Here is a 27,323-nt window from a genome sequence, read left to right as displayed (position 1 = left end):
TGAGCCCATGTCACTGGAAGTAGGTATTTGACAGGGGTTGTATGACCACTTGGTGGGGTGTTGTAGATAGGTTTCTAGCATTGAATGGGGTTTGGACTAGATCAGAGGTCAGCACACTAGAACCCTTGGTAAATAAAGTTTTATTGGAACACAGCCATGCCCATTCATATATTTATTGTGTATGTTGCTTTTATGTTACAATGGCAGAGTTGAGTAGTGTGACAGAAACCATGTGGCCTGCAAAATCTAAAATATTTACTATCAGGCCCTTTACAGAAAGTGTTTGCCAACCCCTGGACTGGATGACCTTGCAGGTGCCTCCTAGCCCTGAGTGGCATTGTGATATGGTATTTTAAAAAGATTTTGCCTTTTAGGGATACATATAGAGGCATTTATGAGTGGAAATGTTGGGAATTGGGAGCTCCAAACCAATCAGACACATAATGAGGATCATGCTGTGCTGTGTTTGGGCATAAATTACATAAAATTTTGTAGATGGATAATTCTGAGATTGCCATCCTTTTGTTTTGACAGCTCCTGAGAGAGAAGGTTGTTAGTATTGCTGCTGGACTGAGGCATGCTTTAGCTGCAACAGGTGATCATTTTGCTTTTATTTTCTTGATAAGCATGTAATAAGGAGACACAGAGCTTTGGAAGAAGTAAACTTTAAGATTCAGAGTGTCCTGCTGTGCTGCAGTCTGATTAAAAGGAGGGGACATAAGGCAGAAGTCATGTGGGAAAGCCTTTAGCAGGTAGGGAGGAAGGAAATGAAGTTGTCTAGCTCTTTGTCATGTTCTTAGGCATGGTGCTAGGTTCTCTTGATTTAGTTAGTACCTCATTTAATCCTCATAGGCACGCAGTGATGTGAGTTAAAAATTTTTTGTATTGAGGTATAGTTGATTTACAATATTATGTTAAGTTTTAGGTGTACAACATAGTGATTCACAATTTTTAAAGATTATACTCCATTTATAGTTGTTAGAAAATATTGGCCATATTCCCTGTACAATATATTCTTATAGCTTATTTATTTTATACATGGTAGTTTGTACCTCTTACATATGAAGAAACTGAGGTCCAGAGAGGCTAAAGTGTTTGTCTACAGTTACACAGGGAGTTAGGAAATAAAAGGTGAGCTGGGATCAGAGTCTAGAACGGGCTGGATTCCAAGACCCACATTCTTTGCCATGAACTGCATTGCTTTCCTAGTGGGTGTAAATGTTTATTAATTTAAATGCTTCAAGTGAGCTTGTCTCCTGTACCGTGAGAGGGTGATGCACATAGGGCTGACGGTGTGTGTGAGGTTGAGGGTGGAAAGCGGAGGAGGCAGTGACCCTTTTTTCTCTCTTGCTCATTTTTCTGCTTTCCGTTCCCACTTCTTTGGGCTGAAGGACAGCCCGAACTGGCTATGGCAGCCGAGGCTCAAGCGTTGGTGAGTCCAATTGTGGAATGGGGAGAGGAGTGGAGGCGAGGAAGAATCCGGTGCATCATGGTGCTGGTGGTCACTTGGGGCTTAGTGTGATTATAGTTTTTGAAAAACTAAACTTTTTATTTTAAGGTAATTGTAGATTCACGTGCAGTTGTAAGAAATGAAATAGATCACACTCACTCTTTGCCCAGTTTCTCTCAGTGGTAACATCTTGTGAAACTATAGTGTAAGAGCACAACCAGGATGTCTTGACACAGTCAAGATACAGAACAGTTCCATGGCAAGGGTCCCTCTTATGGCTCTTTTGTAGCTGCACCCACTTCCTACCTACTCTCACCCCTTAGCTCTTTCGTTCTCCCACAGTAATGTTGTCATTTTAAGAATGTTATATAAATGGTATCATACAGTATATAGCCTTTTGGGGTTGGCTTTTTTGTTCAGCATGATTCCCTGGAGATTCATCCAAGTTGGGAGTATGAATAATTTGTTCCTTTTTATTGCTAAGTAATATTCCATGGTATAGAGGTACCACTGTATTAGTTTGCTAGGGCTGCCGTAACAAAATACCACAGAGTGGGTGGCTTAAACAATAGGAATTTATTTTCTCACAGTTCAGGAGGCTAGAAGTCCAAGACCAAGATGCCATGAGGGTTGGTTTCTAGTGAGGCTTCTCTTCCTGGCTTGTAGATGCTACCTTCTTGCTGTCTCTTCACATGGTTTTTCCTCTATGCACGCATGGAAAGAGAGAGAGATCTCCAGTGTCTCTTCCTCTTTTTAAAAGGACATCAGTTCTGTCAGATTAAGGCCTCACTATTATGACCCATTTAACTTTTATCACCTCCTATAGGCCCTATCTCCAAATACAGTTACACTGGAGTTTAGGACTTCAATATATGAATTTACGGGGAACACAATTCAGTCTATAACAACCATGGTTTGTTTAACCAGTCACCCATTGAAGGACATTTGGTTGTTTCTGGTTTTTAGCTATTAAGAATAAAGCTATAATCATTTGTGGACAAGTTTTTATGTGAACATAAATTTTCATTTCTCTGGGATAAATGCCCAGGAGTGTGATTACTGAGTTGTATGGTAGTGATTACGCTTTTATAAGCAGCTTCTTCTCTTAGAAATAAGAAGGACCAAAGAATTGCCTGTCATTGGTTTCCTTGCCCCTTTCCTACCAACATTTTGTGATTGCTAGTCTTATGTGTACATTTTTGTCCAGTTAACAAAGCAGCACAGCTCCCATTATGTGTTTGATTAATTTAATTGTAAGTCCTCCCCTCCCCCATTTAATCTGTAAATATTTCCGCCCACATCTCTAAAAGATAAGGAATTTTTCTGAAAACATTACCCAAAAATACCATCATCATACCTACAAAAAAGTTATCAGTAATTCTGTAATTTCATCAAGCATCTAGTCAGTATTTAAATTTCCCTGATTATCTCAAAAAATTTTTTTATGGTTTGTTTGAATCAGGATCCAAATTAGGTTTATCATTGCAATTGGTTGATATGTATCTCAAGTCTCTCTGTCTCTCTTTTAAAGTTTATTTATTCCTTTTAGTTTTTTACTGTGATAAAATACACATAAAATTTATCATCTTACCCATTTTTAAATGTACAGTTGAGTGGGATTAAGCACATTCACATTATTGTGCAACTAGTACCAAAATCTATCTCCAGAACTTTTCTCATCTTGCAAAACTGAAACTCTATATCCATTAAACAATAACTCCCCATTCCCCCTTCTCCCAGTCCCCGACAACCACCATTCTACTGTCTATTTCCATGATTTTGGCCACTCATACAGGTACCTCATATAAGTGGAATCATACAGTCTTTGTCTTTTTGTGGCTTATTTCACTCAACATAATATCCTCAAGGTCTATTCATGTTGTAGCAAATGTCAGAATTTCCTTCCTTTTTAAGACTTAATGATATTCCACTGTATGTATATACCACAGTTTGCTTATCCATTCTTCTATTGATAGACACTTGGGTTGTGACCACATTTTAGCTATTGTGAATAATACTGCTATGAACATGGGTATACAAATATCACTTCGAGATCTTGCTTTCAGTTCTTTAGGATATGTACCCAGAAGTAGGATTGCTGGATCATATAGTAATTCTATTTTTCATTTTTTGGGGAATCGCCATACTGTTTTCCGTAGTGGCTGTACCATTTTACATTCCCACCAGTAGTCACAAGGTTTCAGATTTCTTCACATCCTTGCCAACCCATGTTATTTTCTTCCTCTTTTTTTTAATAGTAGTCATCCTAATGAGTGTAAAATGGCATCTCATTGTAGTTTTGATTTATATTTCCCTAATGATTAGTGATGTTGAGCATCTTTTTATGTGCTTATTGGCCATTTGTATATTTTCTTTGGAGAAAAGTCTTTTCAAGTCCTTTGCTCATTTTTGAATCAGGTTTTGTTGTTGTTGTTGAGTTTTAGGAGTTCACTGTATATTTTAAATATTAATCCTTTATCAGGCATCTCCAGTCTCTTTTAATCTTTATGTACCTTTTCCTCTCTTTTTATCCTCTTGCAATTTATTTGTTGAAGAGATGGTAAGTTTTGTTTTATTTCAATACTGCGTTTTGCTCACATTGTGCTCAATCATCATCACTTATATTTCACAAAGCAGGCTTGTCTGTTTACAGCCTAAAGGACCATTGGGTATAGGATACTTCTGGAGGAGCAGTGCCTTAATGTTGCTGTTGGATAGTGAATCCTAGTTACACACATCTGACTGTAGACAAAATATACAATATTTCATCTATGCATTTGTATGAGGTTCAGAACATGGGTACATGAATTAGAGTCAGTGAATATGGAAATAAAAGGCCATTCCATTGAAGTAGTGGCTATTAAGAAGCTATCTTGCAGTCATAAATATGTATTTATTTGGCGATTAGGAATCTTTGAATTCATCTTGGTGTAATAGAAAAGGCACTACATTAAGTGTAGGAGAGTTAAGTCCTGGTGTTCTCTCTGCTACTAGCTCCCCATATGACCTTGGACAAATCACATCCCCTCTACAGGGCCTCAGTTTCTCATGCAGTAAATGTGAGGAATGGACGTGGTAAGCTTCAAGGTTCTTTCCTGCTCGTTCTGGAGTCTCAGTTGTCCTTTCAGGTTAATCATGAAAAAATTATCATTCCAGTAATTTGACTCTGGAGGAGTGTCCTAGAACTTTCTGGAGGGAGTTTTACTATGTTGGAATTTCCTTTGATGGTCTTAGATTGCCCTGAAGACTGGATTTGTGATTGACTTGCTGGTAATCCCTATGACCAGCCATAGGGCCTCTTGAGGCAATAAGCTTTTCCATAATATGCATGTTAACTGAGCATGAATTGGGAATCTCTCATGGCATTGAGGTTCAAAGAGCAATCTGGTCTTAATCCAGATAAAGAATTTCTTTTTTCTCTCCTGCTCCACTGGGAAGCTAGTGGCACGGTGTTCCAGTGGGGAACTGGTTTGGCATCATCTGGACGGCGGTTGTGCCCTGGGCAGACTCTCCCACTGTTTTTGACGGCAAAGGAACCGAGCAGAGTGACAGGTAAGGTCCTTACTTCTTCTGAATCCTGTATTTATTCTTAGTTTGGAAATGGAGACACAGGCATGCAGAAAATGGGTAAATGGAGTTTTGCTTTTGCTATTTCTTGGTCTCTCTGTCTTAACTCTCTCTATTAGTTGGTCTATTAATTTGCTGGGATTTTTGTGGGCCCAGTAAAAGTACCCCTCTTTGCTGCCAGAGTTTGGAACCCATTGAGAAGTAGATGCGAGTCAGGTGGGTGGAAATCAAAATGGTAGCTCTAGAGCTGTTAAAAGTTAGGTTGGAAGACATGGCTTAGGTGTTTGGAAATAACGTGTAGCAATAGTGAGCCTCCAGGTTCTGAATCCCAGATTGAATTTACCCACCAGGCACTGGAGCAGCTGTATGCATTCGGTCCTGCTAAGCTCATGGTGCAGCTGAGAGCACGGAGGAGGCGCCCTCTGCAGGCAGGCACATCCCAGAGGGAGAACCCACAAGGAATGTGCCTGCCTGCCCAGCTCCTTCTCCTGAAAGGAAAGCAGGAGCGAGTGAGGATGTGGAGAGAGGGGCTAGGAGCGTTCCCCGAGGGAAGTCTCTCTTCATGGGCACACGAGGAGTAGGTAGGAAGGGTGCTGCCCACAGGACTCTTGGTCTCTAGGACTTTCTTTCTCTGTCTCTCTCTCTTTGTCTGCTCTACACTCTTCGTGGGCCTTTATCTCTCTGTTTGTAGCACCATGTCTCCACCTCCTCCTCTTCTTCCTCTCTTGCTCTGACTTTGTGACCCAGTTTACTGAGGGTTAGCTGTAGGAAAAACCTGTCAGGAAACCTCTACTCTCCTCTAGCTCAGAACAAAGGAGGGATTTTTGAGGGTGGTAGGAAGTGGGGAAAGAAAAGGGAAGGGTGAGCCGCAGTGGGAGTGTCGTACAAGCTGTTGGGATCGTTCTGATTCTCTTACGTCCTTGAGGCTTTCCCCTGTTGCCGGCATGAGGTTAGCGCCCTGAAGCCCACGTGTTGAGTTGGGGAGGGTTCTCTTAGAGAAGGAGAAGGGGCCACTGAACACAGGACAGTCTACTTCACATTGAAAGCATTTGTAATATAAACTCATACTTCCCAAACGTCTTTCCTGCCTCACCAAGGTATTCACTGCTCCCTGGGCATGCGCTGTGTTCTTATTCCTCTGTGCCTGTGGGCAGACTGTTACCTTTTCCCAGGATGCCTTTTCCTTCCTGTTCCCCTTGGGAAAATCCTGATCATTTTTCAGGTCCTAGCTCAGCTACAGCTTTCTCAGGAAAGACTCTTCCTTCTTCTCACCTCCATTGCATTTTCTTTATGTGCATTGATAGCACAACATATTGTATTGTTATGAGTTGTTTACATGTTTTCCCAAATGCCAAAGATGATGAGCTTTTTAAGGGTAGGGATTATGTCTACTGTCTGTTTTAGCACAGGTTTTGTATCTAAAAGGAATCAGAAGTGTTTTTGTTTGATTTGATTTAAACGACCTGGTTGGGATCTGCTTGGGGCACAGCTTAGATTCAGAGTTAATTTGGGGGAATTTTCTGATGAGATGTTAGAGAAGATATCAGCTTCCTGCCCTCAAAGTCTTTCACTTTTCGTTGTCCCCTCTTCACCTCATTGCCATCTGTTCTGGAGCTGGAACCCTGGATGTCCTCTCCCGACCCGGCCACTAGGGGACCAGTGCTTCCTCTCTGGTGAAAGTGGCAGAAACATCTGCTTTGTCCCTTTCTCATTCCACAAGATACTTGAAGGCATGAGGGGCATTTTATTAAGACACTAGTAAATTGAACAGAAGTGTAAGAAGAAAGAGTTACAGAGTAAGACTCCCATTTCTCTGCATGCCAGACAAGGTGACCACAGCTTCGAGCAGAGTTGATTAGGGTTTACACTGTTGTTGAAGGCAGTGTATTTAAGGGTGGAGAAGTGCTGGATTTGGATATGGGAGGCAAGTTCAAATTCTAGTTCTGCCTGTGTGTTGTTAGGAGGCCTGGGCTTGTGTTTCAGTGTCTGCATGTGATAGCAGCTGAATGTATGAGATGTCATTGCTTCTAGGCCCGCTCCGTGGACAGAGCTGGGAAATATACATGTACACACACGTTTATACATACGTACACCTATGTCTGTTTATCTCTAGTAGAAACCACAAGTCTACACTGACTTCAATTACAATGCAGTATCACATGGTCAATTCTAGCCTTTAACCTTTTCATATCTGTACCTTTCTTCTCCTTTCTGATAGTGAGAAATATGACTCCTTTATCCTCAAAATATTTATTTATTTGTTCAACCTCCTGGATATAAGCAGTCTCCCTACCATGCCAGCCATCTTCTTGGCCAGTGCCACTGACTCAGACCTTCCTGCACTGGCTGAGAGTTTCTCTCCAGGTGCTGTTGTCACTGCCTATGGGCCTCCTGTGCCCAATTTGTTCTGTTACAAATGTGATTTCAAAAGAATTTTTTTTTTTTTTTGTAGGCCTAGAGAATTCTCAAGCAGTATGTGTTCTTGCTGGCTCAGACCACTCAGCTTCACTGACAGGTAGGTAACATGCCATTCAGAATTCTGGGTGTTTCTGCCTCAAGTGATGCTATTGGGATACAGAGGGAAAAGCATAGACTTTGGAGTCAGAATTCTGATGCCACCACTGGTATGATCTTAGGCAAGTCATTTTACCTTCCTGAGACTATTTCCTCTTCTATAAAGTACTTTGTGGATAGTTTTGAGAATTACATATGATAATACATGTAAAACACTCATGTGAAACAGAAGCTCACTTCCTTTCCTCTGAGTTTATTTTCTTAGCTGTACAATAGGGATAAAAATATCTTCCTTTAGGGTAATTGTGATTGTCACATCATATAACCAACAGTAAATTTATGTATAATATGTTGTTATCTTATCCACCTAATCTATTTTGATGTCTAATATAACTATCTAAGCTCTCTAGCTGTCTATTTTCTCTAGCTGTTTAATCTCAGACTAACCTATTTTATCCACCTATATCTTTCTTCTCCATTTATCTGTCACCCTGTCTGCTCTCTCTATTTATCTACTCTATGTTATTTAACTATATATCTCTATTTTTATTTATCTTCCATCTTTGTGTCTTCCTATCTAACCTAGGTCTCCATAATCTCTAAGTCTAGTTGTGTATATGTTTCTGTAATCTATTTTATATTTTTATGTTTTTCTCTAGTTGATCTCTCTATTCCATCTCTTTAATCTGTCTATCTATCTAGTCTTTTTTCTCTCACGCAGTGTGTTTATCTCTCTGTCTTGGCCATGTATCTGTCCATCCATCCATTTGACACACCCAGCCAATATAGTATAAACTTTCTAGTGATAATGCAGCATTTTCTTGAAAGTGAAGGTTATCCATCTCTCCTAAAGGTTTTTTTCAAAGCCCAGATTGCCCTGACCCCTGCTGGTAGACTGGATACTCTAGCTCCAAGATATTTATGTTGGTAAGACCTCTCACCCAGAGTTGAATGCATTACATTTTTTAAGCAAAGGGAAATGACTTTCATACACAGTGTTTCCAGTGTTTCATGTGGAAATTAAGATGTGTACACAGTATCTGTAAATTAATGGGGGCATGCATTCTTCAGCATCAAATTTGTAATGCAGTCCAGCTGAGGAGCTGTTGCTGTTTCCAAAGCACAAGAGCCGTAATGTGAGATTTTAAATACTTAACAGATTCTGAACTACAGATAATTTGATATTTAATGAATTAAAAACAACTAACTAACGAAAGAACTAGCTGCTTTTAACCTGTGTCTCATGTTAGGTAGATTTATAGATATGTTAGAAGAGTTGAGTTAAAATGAATGCCAGCTCTAAGGGACTCCTCTCGGCATGTGGTCCCACCTCCCCTTTTATGGGGAGGGGGCAGAAGGCCCCAGGACAAGAAGTGACTAGTTCATCCCCCACAGTCCTCACTAGCACTGGAGGAAGGCATTGTTTTCTGAGAATAAGAACAGACTAAGATAGGTTTCTTTTTTTTTTTCGGCCATGCCATGCGGCATGTGGGATCTTCTCTGACCAGGGATCAAACCCATGCCCCCTGCATTGGGAGCATGGAGTCTTAACCACTGGACCACCAGGGAAGTCCTGAGAGATTTCTACTCTGTTCTAATTCATTTGAAATGGCTAGTATTTTGTAAACCTAGAGATTCTTCTAGTTGCTTGCTAACATCGATTTCTTAAAAACTCTTGTAATTAGTAAAGCTATTTTTTATTTCATATGTGGAGCATTTTTACTATGGTGTTTTTAAAACATAGATGTTGGATTTTTTTATTGCGATATAATTCATATATGAAATTCACTCCTTTGAAGTGTGCAGTTTAGTGATTTTTAAAGTATATTTACAAAGTGAATTGGTTTTGGATGTTGTGAAAGTGAATTAAAAAGGGTCAAGATTAATATCCGTCTTTCCTGGTCTAGTTCAAGCTGTTACACATTGGATTTTTTTCAGTGTTCTTTAGACCTTCTCTCTGGAGTTGTAGATTATGTAACTATTTGACATTGCAGCAGAATTTAGTTTTGCCTGCTGATGAAACAGTGTAATGATCCGCATGTAGAAGACAGTTCGTCTTTGCAAAAAGATGGTTTAGACTTACTAAGATAAATGAAGGCTTATTACAGATGCAGGCTCATTGTCAGTGGTACCTTGGTAGCTAAGCACTCCATTTAATGGGTTGAAGCTTTGCTGAGGGGTCTGCTGCCCTCTTGTAAAGGATCCTCATACTTCATACACCCTCGTGAGGTCCAGGGAGGTTGCCCTCTCTCTAGGCTTGAAATATACCAAATTCGTTGTATAGCACTGCAGAATGTCAGTGCTGCAAGGTCACCTGGGTGACAAAAAGGCTCCACTGATTTATAGACCCTCAGACTCTATGAAACAGAGACCCAGAATGTGAAGTGATGTGCCCCGTGTCACAGAGTGATCCAGTAGCAGATCTGGGACTTGAAGCCTGAATCTTGGTCTAATATCCTTTAATGATACTGTTTGGCTTCTGATCAGTTTTGGAGAATAGACCAGACTGCCTCAGGGCAAGCAATACTGTAAACCTTTATTGGGAGGTCACAGAATGCCGTGGAAGCAAAAACCCTGGCTTCTGGTCCCACTTGATCCCTTATTAGCTATGTGATCTTGAAAGTCACTTAACATCTCCGAGCCTTGGTTAATTTATCTTCTAGAAGAGTGTTGTCTAGGAGAAATATAATGTGAGCCGTATTGCAAAAAGTAAAAAGAAACAGGTGAATTAATTTTAATAATTTATTTTACTTAACCCAGTATATCCAAAATATTATTTCAACATGTAATCAGTATGAAACTTATTAATGAGGCACATTCCTTCTGTTTTTTTTGCACTACGTCTTTACAATCCATTGTGCTTTGTTTGTCTTCAACATGTCTCATTTGGACTAGCCACATTTCAAGTGTTCAGTAGCCACATGTGTGTACCGTGTGCTTACTGTGCAGTGTAGAACCTTGGAATGTTAGGGTTGGGAAAGCGCTTAGAAATCATCCAAGGAGTCACAAACTGTAGATTCATGAGCCAAATTATGGTCTATGGCCCCATTTTGTTTGACTTCCAGTTAAAGATTTGTTGAATGTGAATGCCTTTTGGACAAGCATGTGCCCTCTGGTTTGCTGCCGTCACCCACAAGTCTCTCCTGTTAACAGTGTCATCAGTTATATCGTCTGCCCTTCTTGACCAACCGCCCTCCCCTCCAGTCTTCAGCTGGTGAAACTAAGGCTTGGAGAGGAAGTGGTTTGTCCAAGGTCAGTAGCTAGTTAGCAGATCCAAGAATAGAAGCCAGAGTCACTTGACTCTGAAGTTGCTCTCTTTCTATTAAATCACAGTGTCAGTCAGTCGCATTCCTGCTTATATCACAGGATTATTGTGAGGTTCAAATGAGCTTAAGTGCTATGCGGATGTGATATAATAGCATTATATTTTCTGCTGGACAGGGCATGTAGTGAAATCATCTTATATTTATAAAGTTTAAGCTTTAAACAATTTATCTTTTAACCTGTTATTTAAAAAAACTAATATATATTTTTCCTGACAAAAGGTAATGCAAGCGTTTATTTTAAAAATGTAGAAAATAGAGAAACATATGTCTTGCACATGGTAGATGTTGAACAAATATTTGCTGAGTGAATTAATGAAAAGATAAACTCACATTCCTATTCCTTGACAAACTGCTAAGAACATTTGGCCTTTTTTCCTATTTAAAGAATTTTTTAAAGTCTTGTGTATTATTATGCTATACATGAATTTGGTATCTTGTTTTGCTCTATTCAACATCGTAGGATTAAGAGTAATACAACTTCTTTTAACCACTTTTTTTTTTTTTCAAACTTGGGTTATTTTCCATCATTTTGGACTAATGTTCCTTCACCTCTTTTGTCCCCCTTTTGTTTGTTTAAGATGCAGGAGAGCTGTTTGTTTGGGGAAGCAACAAGCATGGGCAACTGGCTTCCCAGGCTGCTTTCCTTCCTGTGCCCCAGAAAATAGAAGCACATTGTTTTCAGAATGAAAAGGTCGCTGCTGTCTGGAATGGGTGGACACACCTGGTTGCTCAGACAGGTGAGACTGGCAGAGAGTTTGTGGTTGGGAAGAGCAGCTGGGGGACAGCTGTCTAAGTAGCTATGAATGCTTGGGATTAGGTAGTTTGGTTTTTACTGATGAAAAGCTTTAAGGGTTGGGAAGGGGAGGACCTGGGATCTAGCTCTGCAGTCAGCCAGATATGTGGCTTTTCCTCTCTGGATCACAGGTTTACACCCAAAAAGGCAAGGCTGGCTTAGGTTAACTCCTTCTGGCCCTAAGAGTCCATGAGGTTTTGCGAAGGAACCCACTGCAACAAACATCACCTAGAAATTTGTCCAGGTTGTTGGGGAGTCTTTGCCTTGTCATAGCTGAAGGGATGACTGTATTTGCATTTTCACTTGAGTCTAAATTAAAGGTGTCAGAAACTATTAAGTTAAATATTTTAAGATTGAGGCAAAAGCATTACTTTGAGTCATAGGTGGCATGGTATTTTGATTTAAATTTTTATTAACCCTAACAAACTTTGTACATTGATTCAAACACCCCACATATTCCTTCAGATGTTACCTTACCAGGCCATGCCATCCAGCTTTTGGCATCTTTATGTTTTCTTGATAATATCTTTGTTGATTTCTCATCTTAGGGCAGTTCTCCTTGCCTGGTCTTCATATTCCTGACTTTGTTCTCGGGGTTTGTTTTTTCATGGCCTCCCTTCTTCCCAACCTTCCTAGAGCTGTTGCTGACTGACACAGTTTTCCAGACCAGCAGTTTGTAATTCTTAAGAACCATTATCGTGTCAAGGCCTTCTGAACTTCAGGGGTTCTCAGGAGTCCCCTTGCCTGCTCTTCGCCTGCTCGTTAGTGACACACAGATCTGTAGACTCTCAAATACCTGGTGACTTAATCCAGTACTTTTGTAGGTTTTCAGGTCAGCTTCAGTTATCCTGGGTAAGTCACACATACTACACGTTTGAACAGGCAGACATAGACTTATGAGTATTTATATCCATGGTGCTTTTAATTGGTTCTTAAAAAATTTTTTAAGATTGTTTTGGTACAGAGGCCTATATAGCAAAGGTGTATAATAAACTTTCCATATTTACCGCTTCAGAGGATGCTCTAATGATGTCATTCATTTGGAGGAAAATCATGACTTTCCTCAAAGAAGTCCAGACTGCTTGAAGATTGGGACCATCGACATACATTTTTCTTAAAGAGACCCTGAGCATAGTAGCCGCTTATTTGTATAATTGCTACTCTCTCTCTTCTCCTCCAGACAGTGAGCTCTGTGATAGGAGGCACCATATTCATCTTGCTCACATCTGTATCTCCAGTGCCTAGCAGAGAAAGTATTCATTGCCTACATTAAACTGTTTCTAGTTAAAAGAGACTAAACATATTCAAATGCATAGGAGGCAGGGTAGACTGCGAGGATTTCTGACCTCTTTCCTTGGACTCGCTGGTCCATGATCAGAAGGCTTCAGTTTGTCTCTTTGGATTCAAGAGTCCAACCAAATCGGTTCTTGTTTATTGGGAACCTTTTGAGCAGTGTGCTAAGCCATGAAGAAACAGAAAAGATGTGGGCCCTGCCCTCCCACTGCAATGTGTGGACAGGCTTAAGTCTAAGAGTACAGAAACAGAAGACTTTATCATCCATCTGTCCATCATACAGATGGTGAGGATCTGTTTATGTACCATGCCTTGTACTAGGTCCTAATCCTGCCCTCAAGGAGCCCACTGTCACTAGGGGAGACAGACCTGTTACCAGATTTCAGTGCAGCAGTGGAGCTAAGTCAGTGTGCAGGAATGGCACAGACACTAGCAGTACTCTGAGTCACTGCGTGTTAACAGGTAGGCGTTTCATGCTTAGTCAGTCTTCAAAGAATTGCAGTGCAGTAAAATACACTTACTACCAAACCATAGTGAGTTTAGTTGAGTCTGTCAGTAAACCCGTTAACTGGTTAGGCAGCTGACTAATGAAAGACATAAAGATGTTGCTGCTTTGATTCTAGCTTTGCAGCATTGTAACTCATGCTGATTTCCACATCTGGGCCAACAGCCCAGCACTCAGGGTGGGAGGTTGGAACCGATGTCCCTGACACTGTCTGAGTCACCCCAGCTGCTCTGGGGCTCAACTTCAGGTCTCTACCTCCACTTGAGAGCGTGATCTTTGGGTAATGTTTCAGCTGTTTAATTAACTTGTTAATTCAGATCTCTTGTTTATGCACTTTGTTATTTTCCCCTTTCTCCTGAGTCCAGAGTGGTTAAAAGCTGGGATGTTTGAGCATCCTGGTTGTTGCACTGAGTTTTGGGTAGATGAGAGTCTCCTGCTGTTTGGTTCACCAGTTTTGCCCTCCTCCTAGCAGCCGTGGAAGCCTTTGCCCTGGCGCGGTGTCATTGGGAGGAAACAGCCAGGGCTTCCAGTTTAATCAGACCCAGCTGCTCATTTTAATGGGAACAAGATTTGCTCACAGGGTCAAAAGCAGCTCATTATTGGGCCAAGGAGTTATTTGGCTCTGGTTGTTTTCACAAGCTCCAGTGGAGAATTGTTCCTGGGACCTACCTGCAGCCACATCAGCACAGAGGCTGCCCCCAGTCTCCTTCTGGAAGACATTAGCGGTGTGTTATTGATTAAAAACAGCTTATGTGCAGTGACCATAGATCCGTCCAGTAAGGTGGGCTGGGCTGGGCTGGGCTGGGTTAGGATGGAGACGGGGAGTAGACTGTGCTTTCTCCCTTCTCATAGTCCCTACACCAACTTTGTCCCTTGGGGGACGTTTGCAGTGTCTGGAGCCATATTTGGTTGTCACAACTGGGGGTGGGTGTGCTACTGGCATCTAGTTGGTAGAGGCCAGGGATGCTGCTAAATGTCCTACAATGCAAGGGCAGCGCCCCCCGACACAGAAATACCCAGCCCCAAATGTTAGTGGTACCATGATCGAGAGATGCTGCCCAAGACTGCCATCCCCAGTGGTAGGTGCTTAGCGAGGGCAGTTCACATGGTATCAAGATTACTTTAGTTCGTCTATGTGGGAATCTGGGATGCAGTCTCTGTCCTCCCTCTTCAGGAGTCTGGTGCCTACCTGCAGTGCTTGCGATGGAAAAATACTTTTCTCCGTTAGAGGCACTTGGAAAGAGTCCAAGAGAACCTGTTCTAATCTGGAAAAGCTGGCAAGGTACCTGTGTCTCAGACTGGTGGAGCTGCATTCTAGAAACCTTTCCCAAGCTGCTTATTGTCCCCGATCATTGTTCTCGGGAACTTCATGGGACTCCTGTGTGACTTTATCCAGGCTCGGTGACCTGCAGCTGTCTCCTCTGAGATTCATGAGTTCCTGGCCTGAAGTGCTTCTAGTGAGAACTGGGTGGTGGATCTGTGTGCCTTCCTAGTTGGGTGACCTTAGTTGAGTCACTTCACCTGTCTAGGCCTCAATTTCCTCCTCTCTCATGCAGGATATTAAAACCTACCTCCATTCTACAGACAGCTGCTGTGAGGTTCAAATGAATGAATCTGTGTGAAAGATCCTAACTAACTATAAAATGCTGTACATACCTGTACAGGGGGTGCCCATGCTTGGGATGTGTGAGAACATTAAGGAGTTAGCAGTTGCTTTTAGAAAGGCTTCTATTTCGGCAGGGTCTGTGCAGGGCTTGAGACACACCAGCTTCTCCCCTCAGGGCTCATGAACTGGCCAGGTCTGACAGGCAAAGTTTCCTGAGGTCTTTCACTTACATGCAGCCAGCACGTAGCTCTTTTATATTATCAATATAAGATCATCATGGCCTTACAGGTAATTTTTCCTGTTAAAATCTCTGATCACACTATTCTTCCTTCAATGGATTGTATACATACTACGAAACTGTATTCTTCCTACAAAATGGATTGTATACATCCATTTGCATTCTTATTTGTTTAATGTCTAGACTGTAAATTCCATGAGAGCAGTGTCTGTTTTGTTCACGGCTGTATCCCCAGCACCTGGCACAGGCCCGGCACATAGTAGATGATTAGTAACTGATTGCTGAATGAATGAATAGATGGCAAGGTAGAGAGAAGCGTGGCTTTGAAGTCAGACAGGCTGAGGTGTGACTCAGCTCTGCCAGCCTCCTGATTGTGCCAGTTCCTCTCCATCACCACCGTGGTGCAGGCCACTGTCACCTTCTTGCTGGATCCTGCAGCGGCCTCTGCGTGGTGTCCTCATCTTCCCACATCGCTCCCTCTCCCCCCAGTCTGTTCTCCATGCCTCAGTTGGAAGATCTTTTCAAACCCATGTGTCACATTCCAGTGGCTTCCCATTGCTCTTATGATAAAGACATAGTCCTTAGTGGTCACCAGGCCCTGCGTGGTCTGCCCTCTGCCTGCCTTTCCAGCCCTGTTTCTAACTGAGCTAGCTCTTGATCTCTGGCTGACCTCTACTCTGGCCTTGGTACCTGGAATGGATCCTGGATTTCCCACCATAGTGCTTTTGCAGCTGATGTTCCCTCTATTTGCCACACTTACCCTGCTCTCCTTCTTCATTTTGACTTAGTTACATCCTTTTTTTTTTTTCCCCCAGACCTCAACTTAGTCATCACCTCCTCAGGGAGGCCTTCCCTTGACATCCCTGACTCATCACTTTTCCCTTTTATCTCTTCTCAGGGCACTACAGCCTCTCCTTGGCGCTATTTTCTTTTTTAAAAAATTAATTAATTAATTAATTTTTGGCTGCCTTGGGTCTTCGTTGCTGCGCGCGGGCTTTCTCTAGTCGCAGCGAGCGGGGGCTACTTTTCGTTGCGGTGCGTGGCCTTCTCACTGTGGTGGCTTCTCTTATTGCGGAGCACAGGCTCTAGGTGCACAGGCTTCAGTAGTTGTGGCTCGCGGGCTCTAGAGCGCAGGCTCACTAGTTAGTTGCTCTGCGGGCTTAGTTGCTCTGCGGCACATGGGATCTTCCTGGACCAGGGCTCGAACCCGTGTCCCCTGCATTGGCAGGCGGATTCTTTTTTATTTTTTTTGAACACATTACTTCTTCTTTTTTTTTTTTTTTAATTTATTTTTGGCTGCGTTGGGTCTTAGTTGCCGAGCAGGCTTTCTCTAGTTGCGGCGAGCAGGGGCTACCTTTCACTGCGGTGCGCGGGCTTCTCATTGCGGTGGCTTCTCTTGTTGCAGAGCACAGGCTCTAAGTGCTCAGGCTCAGTAGTTGTGGCATGCGGTCTCTAGGGCTCACAGGCTTCAGTAGTTGTGGCATGCAGGCTCAGTAGTTGTGGCACACGGACCTAGCTGCTCCGCGGCACATGGGATCTTCCCGGACCAGGGATCGAACCCGTGTCCCCCTCACTGGCAGGCGGATTCCTAACCATTGCGCCACCAGGGAAGTCTCAACAGGTGGATTCTTAACCACTGCACCACCAGGGAAGTCCTGTGCTATTTTCTATAGGATTCTTTAACTAATTCCCATCCCACTAGACTGTAAGCTCCATCTGGGAAGGAGCCATGTCTGTTTTGCTCAGCATCGTGTCCTCTGTGCTTAGCAAAGTACTTGGCACATCCGAGGTAGGTACTCAGTGCATGCTGGACAAATGAATAAGCCTCATTTCTCTGAGCTTATTTCTTCATTAGGAAAACGGGGAAATGTTGCTGACCTTGGATGAGGATTAAATGAGATGGTGTATCAAAGCTTCCAGCATCCAGCACAGGACAGGGCTCATGTCAGTTCAGTATATGGTGGCTTCCTCTGCACTTTGAAACTGTGGAGCGATCAGGAGGTCAGATGTCCCATATCTTCTCTTTCCAGCAGAGGTCTCCGTAGGGCTGGATCTGAATGTCTCTGGATCAGTAACAGGTTGATTCAGGACTCTCCTGGCGAGTGCAGAAAGATCAGTGCTTACAAATGCTAAGTGCTGGTTGCTGGTGATTTATTAGAATTTCAAGGGGAATGATTTACACATGATCCAAACCTTAACATGGGGTTGGTCAGAATGTTTAGAGCCCGGTTGCCTTGGGGATGCTGGATGCTTTCCCTGGGCCACGCAGTATCACAAAGCAGCCTTGTGGTCTCACAGAGGCTATGGATTGGAAAAGTGGGCCCCAATACAGAGTTCCTGACATTCTTCACTCTCTTCAGTGTCACCTTAAAAAGTCCTAAAGTCTTATAAGTTTTAGAGAATCAGAAATGGAAAGAGAAACTTCCTCACTTGGCAAATGAGAAAACCGAAGCAAAGAGGCAAGACAGTGCCTTTATGTCAGCATTGAGATCTCTCTGGGCTATGTGGCTGCTTCCCACTAGCTATTGATTTTACATTTGGTAGTGTATATATGTCCATGCCACTCTCTCACTTCGTCACAGCTTACCCTTCCCCCTCCGCGTGTCCTCAAGTCCATTCTCTACGTCTGCATCTTTATTCCTGTCCTGCCCCTAGGTTCTTCAGAACCTTTTTTTTTTTTTTAGATTCCATGTATATGTGTTAGCATACGGTATTTGTTTTTCTCTTGCTGACTTACTTCACTCTGTATGACAGACTCTGTGTCCATCCACCTCACTACAAATAACTCAACTTCATTTCTTTTTATTAAGCCATTAATTTTTATACTAGAATCCTTAGAATGTCAGGAATGGATGAGAACTTAGAGCTCGTCTGGCCTGACCCCCTCAGCTTAGAGATGGAGAAACTGAGGACTGAAGAGGGGGAAACACAGAGCGTGAGGGAAGGAGGGAGGACAAAACCCGGGTCTCATGGCCTCGGTCTAGTGCTCTTTCCACCTTGTCATTTTCTCTCCAGAGATGAGGAAATGTGGATGGCTTAACTACCCACACCCAGCGACTTGAACCAGGAATAATAGTTCCTTCTGTACGTGAAGTTCTGCTTCAAGAAAACACTAATTCTTACCTGAAATGTGTAGCCAGAGATTCCCTTAATGGAGTTGTGTGTAGAGTAGAAATTAGGAGATGGTGCTCCAGGAGCGTGGGTCTGGAGGCCATCCCAGGATTCACAGAGGCAGCCACATTTCCATTTATGATAATACAATAGCAGTCATAGCTCTTGTGGACTACTTTTATCACTGTAAAGTGCTTTCATCTCCATTTTCTCATCTGAAGGTGGCAAGATGGGTGTTATTATCCTTGCTTTCCAGACAAGTCCCTAATTGGTTAACTGCACTGCCTTGGTTCACATAGTTGGGCAGAGTTAAAACTTGAACCTGGTCTTTTGTCCCCCAGCCTGCTACTCTAACTCCAAGTAGTATGTATCTCAGAATGCTCTAACCCATGAACTAAACTTCTTTTGCTTTTCAAAGAAACATTTTTTTCCAGCTTTTGCCAGTGATTCTCCCAAGCAGTAAGGAAGAAAATTCCTAGTTATCCTTGATCCTTCAGCAGGTATCTGTGGAATGCTTACCTAGATATATATAGCACTATGCTACAGACTACAAGGAAACATAAAATCCAGAACTACCTTCAGGAAGTTTATAGTTGGATGAACAAATGAAATATTTAGTCGAAGAATGAAAAAATATGGCAGAGAGCCAGAGGAGTGGCCTAGACACTGAAGGCTCTAGGGTTTCAGGGGAAGGGGAAGTCAGTGTGGGGGAGGGTAGTCAGGAAAGGGTGTGAAATCCTTTGGGAAGGTCCCATTTTAATGCGTGGAGAGTTTGGGACTTGGTTCTGTTGCTTTCTTTGTCCTCTGGCAAGACACAGAACTCTCTGGTCCCCTCTTCGCATCTGGACAATAGGAGGTTGTGGACATAATGATATCCAAGGGCCATTCCAGCTCTGAAATTCCATCCTATAAAAAAAAGTAAAACGGGCCTAAGGAAATTATTATGGGTGCATTGGGAGATTAAGTATAATGCCATTCATTGCAGCCTAATTTATAATGACAAAAACAAATACATGGAAACAAATGAAATTGTAGGGGGAACTGGTTAAATAAATTATGGTACAAATTTGGAATATATGGTATGTTGGAATATATAGCCCCTAAATAGAATGTTTTAGAAGGATATTTAATGACAGAGGAATATGCTCATGATAAGGTAAGTAAAAAGAGTAGGTTACAATAAGGTACTAGACTACAACTTCTAATTTTTTTTTTTCCCAAAAAGAATGTTTGCATAGAAAGACCAGGAGGAAATATGGCAGAGTATTATCTCTGATTGGTGGGATTATGAGTGAATTTTATTTTCTTTTATATTTTCTATGCTGAATATGTAATTTGCAGTCTGATTATATCCCCCATAAGTGTTAATGAATAAACTTTCTCAGTGCAGGGAACTGGCCTCTTTGCTGGTGTATTCCTGTGTATATATATGCCCTTGACACATCACTTCCATGGACCTCATCTGGGAGTTTGCATGGAAAAGAGGCAAGAGGCTGAAGGAGGCAGGAAAGCAGGGATCTATTTTTGGCTCAGTCATGAGTCAGCTTTGTGACCTCAGGCAAGTCCCTTCTGAACATCCTGAGCCTTGGTTTCCTCATCTGGAGAGGGGAATTGGAGGTCACAAAAGGTCCTTTGAGCTCCAAGATACACTCATTCCTAAAGATGGAGAATTTCTCCACTGTTGTGGAACCAGCTCAGAGGCCTCATTGGTTCCTTGAGCCTGGCGTCCTTTCTGTCTCGCTCCGCTGTACCTGCGCTTAGCTGCCTAGCTGTAAGATGATTTCTCCCGTTCAGAGTTCAGGGTAGGATGGAGTGGAGTTGAGTTATAGGGCCGAGATGAGAGGGTGTAGTGACAGTGTTACACCACTAGAGGGAAGCATTGTTTGACTACTTCCCCCTTTCTCACGGTCCTATTTGCTCAGCAGGTGAAGAGTGGCCTTGATTTGCCTCAATTTGGTTTCAAATTCTAGAATTTTAGGTTTAAAAGGACTTTGAAGATCATCCAGCAGAACTCAGTTATGCATATGTGAGACAATAGAGACCAGAAAAGGCAAGTGACCTACTTGAAGTCACACAGTATTTTTTTCAGGATCTGTACTATAGGGTTTAGAAGAAGGCTGCAGACAGAGCCAAGAGTGTGATCAGTTGAGTCCACAGAGCGTGGACAGTTCCCATGGTTGTGTGGGAATCTGAGGGATCTGCCTGTATACACGTTTACCCAGCTCCTCTGGCCAGGTGCCAAGAGGCCTGGAGATAGAGAAGAAAAGATAGAACTCAACCCTGAGGAGCAGTGTCTGGTGGGGGAAGCCCATGCAAACACATTGATGCTACCTGTGTGTTTTCCTCACCCTCTGTCGCCCTCTGGCGGTCTGCCTAGCCTAGGATCCAGGCTGTGGTGGTGCTTGGAGACTGGTTTACAGAAGACCTGCAGGCATCCTCGTGAACGATGCCCTCCAAGGTCAGGAGGTACCCTGGCCACCTCCAATTTGTTATTTCCAGTGAATTTCTGCAGGCAGTGCTCACATATTCACATGTCCTATCTTACCATTTCTTCAGGTTTGCAAGGAATCCTGACAGTTTGTTTCCCACCTTCCAAAGGTTTTGTTTACTTGACCCTGGGCTGACTCTACTTTTGGTTTCCAGGGTGCCCACCAGCCCTAAGCATTGTGGTAAAGCAGAATTGGGCGCTGGTCTGGGAGCCAGGCAGCTGTGCGACCTTGGGCAGGTTACTTCCTCTCTTTGGACAGGGAGGTCAGGCTCTCAGCTGCAGCTGTGTCATCTCTGCTAGAGAGATGAAGTTCTGGTGTTATTTTTGGTGTTTGTGTTTGGCAACGAATACCCATTGATCTGTGGTCCAGAGGAGTGCAGTGTGTGTCCAGCTGCAGCAGAAGCAAGATTCACCCTTTGAAGTAGGTGCGCTCGAATGAGGGGCTTGCAGAGAGCCTGGCCAAAGTCAAGTGCAGCTGGGCCTGGAGAGCCACCAGATGGCAGCAGTGGGCAGGCAGATAGCCTTGTGGGTGAGGCCACTATGGCCAGCATCCAGAGTCAGAATTAGCAAGGTCAGAGCTGAAAGGACCCCAGAGGTCACTACCAGGCCCAGAGAAAGACGGAGGTTACCTAAGGTCTCCCTGTGAGTTAATCTCCTCGCTTGTTAGAAGAACTGAGATGGGTTTGGCCTCTAGCTGGCTGCCCCACAGGAAGAGTCAGGAGACAAGAACCTGGGCCCTGGGCCAGTGAGCTGGAGGTGGGAAGGGAAGGGGACAGCAGTTAACTGTCTGCCTTGATTGTGGTTTCTTTGAGCGTCTGGTCCTAATGATCTCCACCCTCCCAGTGGAGTGCAGTAAGGGCAGTGTCCTTTGTCTTTTCTGCTCCCCTCCTGTCCGCCCAGTTGTCCTCTGGTTCAGGGCCCTCCTCTTCATCAAGGGTCATCTCGGAGTCCCCACACCCAACAGATGGGCCTCGCCAGAGGTACATTGCAGTAAGTTAGCACAGTTGGTTGAACAAAAAAAAAATTTTTTTTTAATTTCCAAGGGGGTCAGAGTAGGGCAGGGAACCAATCTTTGCCAAACACCATGTACCGGGTGCTCTGCCAGGTGCTGCCACTTACGTACTCTCATAACGCTCTGAGGTAGGGTTCATTTCCCCTGCAGTCCAGGTGAGGAAATTGAGGCTCAGAGAGGCTGAGTGGCTTGTCTAAAGTAACACAGCTAGTTAACCAAGCAGACACTTGAACCATGCTCTGTTTGATGTCAAAGGTCAGGCTCATTTCATTTCCTCATGCCACCTCCCCTCAAAGCAACTGCACTGGAAATGTAGCAAGCGACTCCCAGGCTGGAGGGCAGGGAGGAGCACATATGTTTCTCTCTTCTGTGGAGAAAGCTTGTGGTGGGCTGCTGCGGGGAGGAGGCCTGTGAAGCAGTAAAGGGCAGGTATTCGTGGAGCAGGTTCGGGGGTGGTGTCTGGCGGTAGAAGGCCTTCTGAGAAGAGGTCAAGTACCTTTCCTCTCTGCATCTGGACCCCAGCAGTTCCCTCTGCCAGGAGTGCTGGTCTCCCTGTGCCCCACCCATGTAGCGACTGCCACATTGCCATCACTCTGTCCACTGTCACCTCCCATAGAGGCCCTCGCTGTGCACCCCACTGAAAGTGGCTACCTCCACCTGTCTCAGACCCACTCGACTCCACGCCCAGCTTTATTTTCCACCAGAGCAGTTTTCACTGCCTGAAACTACAGTATCATTGTTTACTCTTTTGTTGTCGTTCTCCCCTCACCAGCTGCGAGCCCCACGGGGTTAGGGACTTGGTCTGTTTCATTCCCCTTGGATCTCCCCTGGCGTAGAAGAAGGGCTCCATGAGGGTTAGTTGCATGGAGTGGCTGCAGTTTTCGGATGTGGGAGCGATGCCGTTTTCAGTGGCTGTGCTCAGGAGACCGGCCTGTGGCCCTGCCCTCTTCTCACCTTCTTGGAGAGGCCCAGGGCAGAGAGAGCTTCAGCTCCCTGAGGCTGACAGTGATGCCTGGTGCCCTAGGGTTGTGGGGTCTCGGCTGCCCCATCTGTCCCTGGGGCAGGGGGTTGGCGCACCGGCCATGCTGCAAGTTCACAGGGTGGTTCTGGTAAGGGCTCGGAGGTCCCTGGCAAGAGGGCTGAGTTTCCATTCAAAGAACCCTCCTCCTCTTTCCTGGTGGGGATTGATTTGTTCCAGGAGCTCTCTAAAAGTGAGCATTAAGTGACCGGCCTGTAATTGCGCCATCATTTTTAGGTTCTTGACAGATGGCACTGTGCTTGCCCTTTCTCAGGGGACCTTGCCTGTCTCACGGGAACTCTCAATAATCATAGTGACAGCCAGTGCCTTAAAGTGCTCTCGGACGTGTGCCAAGATGAAAGCGGCCCATTTTGAGGAATCTTGGATCAGCTTTTTCCTAATCTAAGAGTGACTGAAGAGCCAGGTTCAAGTTCTAATTTGGCTGCTTGTTGGCTGTGTGATCTTAGGCAAGTCAGTAACCTCTCTGGGCCTGAATTTCCTCATCTGTTAAATGAGAATCATAATCCCTAATTTGGCTGCCTCAGTGGGGGTATATATCATGTCATTCACTCATTCACACATTCCTCCTTTCATGCCTTCACTCTGTTATTCAACAAATATTTATTGAATAGCCGAGGTGAGGGCAGGGCATTCCAGGCAGAAGGAATCCTGGAAACAAAGGTATAGAAGTGGGAAGTGCACGCTGGCGTGGTTTGCTTAACATGGAGCCAGAGAGGATCAGAAGGGACTGGAATCCCTCAAGAATAACAGGCATGGGTCCTTATTCAGGCTTTATTCTGTGAGCAGTGGGAGGAGCAGCTGAAGGTTTCGGGGTGGGGGCGATATATATGAACAAGGGAGGGAGGGCCCTGCCTCGGGGCAGCTCTTACAGGCTGCTTTCTGCTCACGTCTCTCTGTGGCTGATTTTGAGGTACTCTGGATCCCCAGGAGGACCCTCTCCCCCATGACCTGGGCAACCATTAGAAAGGCCGAGACTGGTAGGGACTGGAGTTACCTGACTCACGGGTCCACCCTCTGGGGAGCTGTCTCAGGCCACAGGGAAGGTTGCGTTTCCTTCCGTCTTGAAGCGTTTCATAAGGGCCTGAAGATGAGCAGCTTCGGGGTTTCTCCCACACGTCCCCGAGGAGATGGAGGGTGTGGGGAAGGGTTATTCATGTTTACCAAGGATGCACTTGTGTGCCAGGCATTTTGCCAGAGCTTTGCAAAATCATCTATTTAATCCTTACACAAAGTTTGCCGAGCAAGGCTCCCTCCCGATTTTACGTGTGAGGAAACTGAAGAGAGGTTGAGAGACATGGACTCAGCCCACCTAGTTACTTGGCCTTACCTTGCTCAGAGTGAAATGGGGTCAGCAATGTCACCTTGTCTACCGGAGGACATTGTGAGGATCAAGTAAGATCCTGGATGTGACAGCACTTTGTACATGCAAAGTACCGTGTGCACAAACGGGATCATTGACAATACTGTACTGCTTCCCAGAGAACTCTCTGTGATTCGCTTGGGCCTTTCCTGCCTGGGTGATAGAAGGTACCAACCTCTGGTTTCTCCTCTGTGTACCTTCCTCCAGCCAGCCCCTGGGTCAGGGGCTCCACTCAGCACTTTTCTCATTTAGCCTGCAAGTATGAAGGCACTGCTCTTCTTCAGAAAATTAACTCTACAGTACAAAATTAATACCAAAGTATGCTTACTTTTTTTGCCATTTTGGTGAAAACAATAAGAAGTCATGGACTTTTAATGCTGGAAGGGACCGTCTCATCCTTATTTGAAATTTGAGGAACCAGAAGCCCAGGGAGACGGTCCCGTAGCTAATGGACGCAGGGCCAGGATTAGAACCCAGGGGTCTCTAGCCCAGGGCTCCTCCACTGCCCTGCAGCGCCTCTCCTAAGAGAGACTGTAATTGCTTCGTCTCCTTTATGGAAGAAGGAAGAATCCAGTTTAATAAATTTCATTACACCAGCCCCTTTATGTAACAGGGCTGTTTCCGGGTCCTGGCAGATGGTCCATAGTAACAGTGCTTTGCTGATTTGGTTGGAGCTGATCCTATGAAATGAAAAATCCTGTGTAGCAGATGCCTTTCCCAGTCCCTGGCCATGGAAAAGTCAGCCTCTCCAGGGAAGGCACTATAGCTTTGGTGCTCACCATCTCTAGTGGGACTCAATGTGAACACCTCGGAGGTCATCTTAAACCCAGTCAGGTTTTTACAGAAGGTCACATTGGTGGAATTTCTTGGTGGGTGGGGTGCTGGTAAAGGGTGTTTTTTCTGGGGCCTGAGGGACAGATGGGATCAGGGAGCAGAGTGGGAGAGAGATCAGATGTGGAAGGGAAGGAAATACAGGCTGTCTCACCGTGCATCTGGCCTGGTGGCCCTTCACACCACGAGGCCTTGGACCTCCAGATGAGCAATTTGAATGTAACCTGCAGGGCCCCTTTCATTGAAATTACTGGGACTCCAAGTCTGATTATCTTCCCTTTCCTGATGGGTGCTTGATCATAACAGGTTCTCCTTATGGCCTCTTCTGGTGGTGCTCCTTACTGCCACTGCTTGAGGCAAGTGGCAAGTCCCCAGACCACTGACAGTGGGCGGGCGTCACTTCCACAGACTCCTCCTGACCTTGTCCTGCTGCTCTGTTCTTGCTCTCGCAGAGTCCTTACATAAGGGGGTGGGAGAGTGCCTCCCATCTGTGAGTGCAGCTCTCCTAAGGCCCCAATAGGTCTTTTATACTCAACTCTCCTGAAGAACCTGGGACAGTTCCCAGGGGTAGGGTTAGAGGAAATTTGAGAGGCACCATCCAGAGTCATGTCCCAAGATGTTCTCACTGGTTGACCACAAACTGGCATCCGGGACAGGCTCCCTCCCCTCCTTGCTTCTACCCCTGGGTGAATTATTTGCCCACCCAAGGATCGGGGGCAACCTCTGTCTCCCTGCTTGAAGATCTTAATCTGGGCCTCCCGTTAACTAACAGCCAGTTTCTCTTTGGAAGCCAAGGATGCAAATAGTATTGGGGGATCTCTTGGGTTTTCAGAGGTGGGACCCTGGTTTCCTAACATAACAGCTTGGATACCATGGTGAGCTTTGCAGGATGCACTGGCCCCAGGTAAGGGTTTGTCCCTGCTCCTGGTCCTGCTGGACCTCAGGATGGTCTGCAGGGGGCACTGTGTGCCCACAGCCAGGTGCTGTGACTTTACCCAAGGGACTAAGGCAGCGCGTCTCTGCAGGCCCAGGCGTGCTTGGGAACTGCGGCTTTCCCTTGGCTGTGCCCAATCACCCAAGTCTCATTCCCAGCTCCAGCCTCCAGCTCGGGCACTGTGAGTTATCGTCATCAGTGGAAAACGCAGCTTCACCAACAGCTGGGCTCAGTGCTTGGCCTTTTTTCTTCTTTTTTTGTAACTTCACAGAGCTGGAAACTGCTGATGATCTTTTGCAAGAGACAGCAATTGAAGGCAAAGTCCAGGGCTAGGTGGGGAGAGGAGAGCCCTGAGGCGATGGGGGTAGAGATGTGTGTCTTTCCATTACCCTGCTCTTGGGCCTTCCAAGAAGCCATGCTAGAGAAGCAGGCAGTGAGGAGCCCTGTGGACCTTGCCTGTCTCTGCTCTTTTATGCCAAGGAGCCCAGGAGGCCTTTGGTAATTAGCTAATGCAGGTGGCAGTTGAAGCTTTGAGAGGTTGACATATTTTTCTAAGAAGCTGTGAGTAGAATGTGCTAGAAGTCAGGGTGACCTGGGTTCTAGCCTTGCTTTGCTTCTAACCCACTATTACCTTACCTTGGGTAAGTCAGTTACTTTCCTTACTGGGCTGCAGAAGCCCAGCTGAAGCAGACGGTAGGGTTAGAGTACTCTGAGGTCCCTTCCTGCTCTGGTGGTCTGTGAGTCTGAACTGAATGTAAAGAATTTTGAGCCTTGTTTCCATAATCATCTTGAACATCTGAGACCTGTAGCTGTTTCTCCTTATGCAGTGAGCAATGCTCACGGAGAATGACACAAGTACAGGTTCCTACTCTCCAAGGACTTCACATCTGCCTTCTTCCTCTCCTCTCCCCACGAGGCAGTGGACAGAGGTTCCTGGGAAGCAGGAAACTGGGATTCGGGTTCTGGCTTTGCCAAAATACATTGTGTGTCCTTGGGCAAATCCCTCACCTCCTTCAGCCTTGTTTTCATTTTCTCCAAAATCAAGGATTAGACTTGCTTCTTGGCTTCAACTCCCCCCACTCCCTCCTGCCGTCCTCCCCACCCCCACCTGCAGCCTCCTGCTAGCTTTTCTGCAGGGTGTGATTCTTAGCTGCAGAAGCCCTGGGGTATGGTTTCCTTTCTTGCCGGGAGGGAGAGAAGCAAGATTATTTTTTTAATTACGCAGCTAAGATTAGGCAGCAATCTACATTTTAAAG

General features: G+C 44.7%; 1 protein-coding gene across 3 annotated transcripts in view; it reads left to right on the top strand.

The window, feature by feature from the left end:
* SERGEF (secretion regulating guanine nucleotide exchange factor) overlaps window positions 1-27,323 on the top strand; it is a 225,366-nt gene that overhangs the window by 9,768 nt on the left and 188,275 nt on the right. For all 3 annotated transcript variants that reach the window (XM_061203107.1, XM_061203106.1, XM_061203108.1), the window contains exons 5-8: window positions 535-595; window positions 4,889-5,002; window positions 7,470-7,532; window positions 11,436-11,594. In XM_061203107.1, coding sequence (XP_061059090.1) covers window positions 535-595; window positions 4,889-5,002; window positions 7,470-7,532; window positions 11,436-11,594 — 397 coding nt within the window. The remainder of the gene's footprint in view (window positions 1-534; window positions 596-4,888; window positions 5,003-7,469; window positions 7,533-11,435; window positions 11,595-27,323) is intronic.

This window comes from Eubalaena glacialis, chromosome 10 (genome assembly GCF_028564815.1).
Source record: "Eubalaena glacialis isolate mEubGla1 chromosome 10, mEubGla1.1.hap2.+ XY, whole genome shotgun sequence".
Lineage (NCBI taxonomy): Eukaryota > Metazoa > Chordata > Mammalia > Artiodactyla > Balaenidae > Eubalaena > Eubalaena glacialis.
Note: the sequence above shows the minus strand (reverse complement) of the source record. Positions and strands in the feature narration are given on the sequence as shown.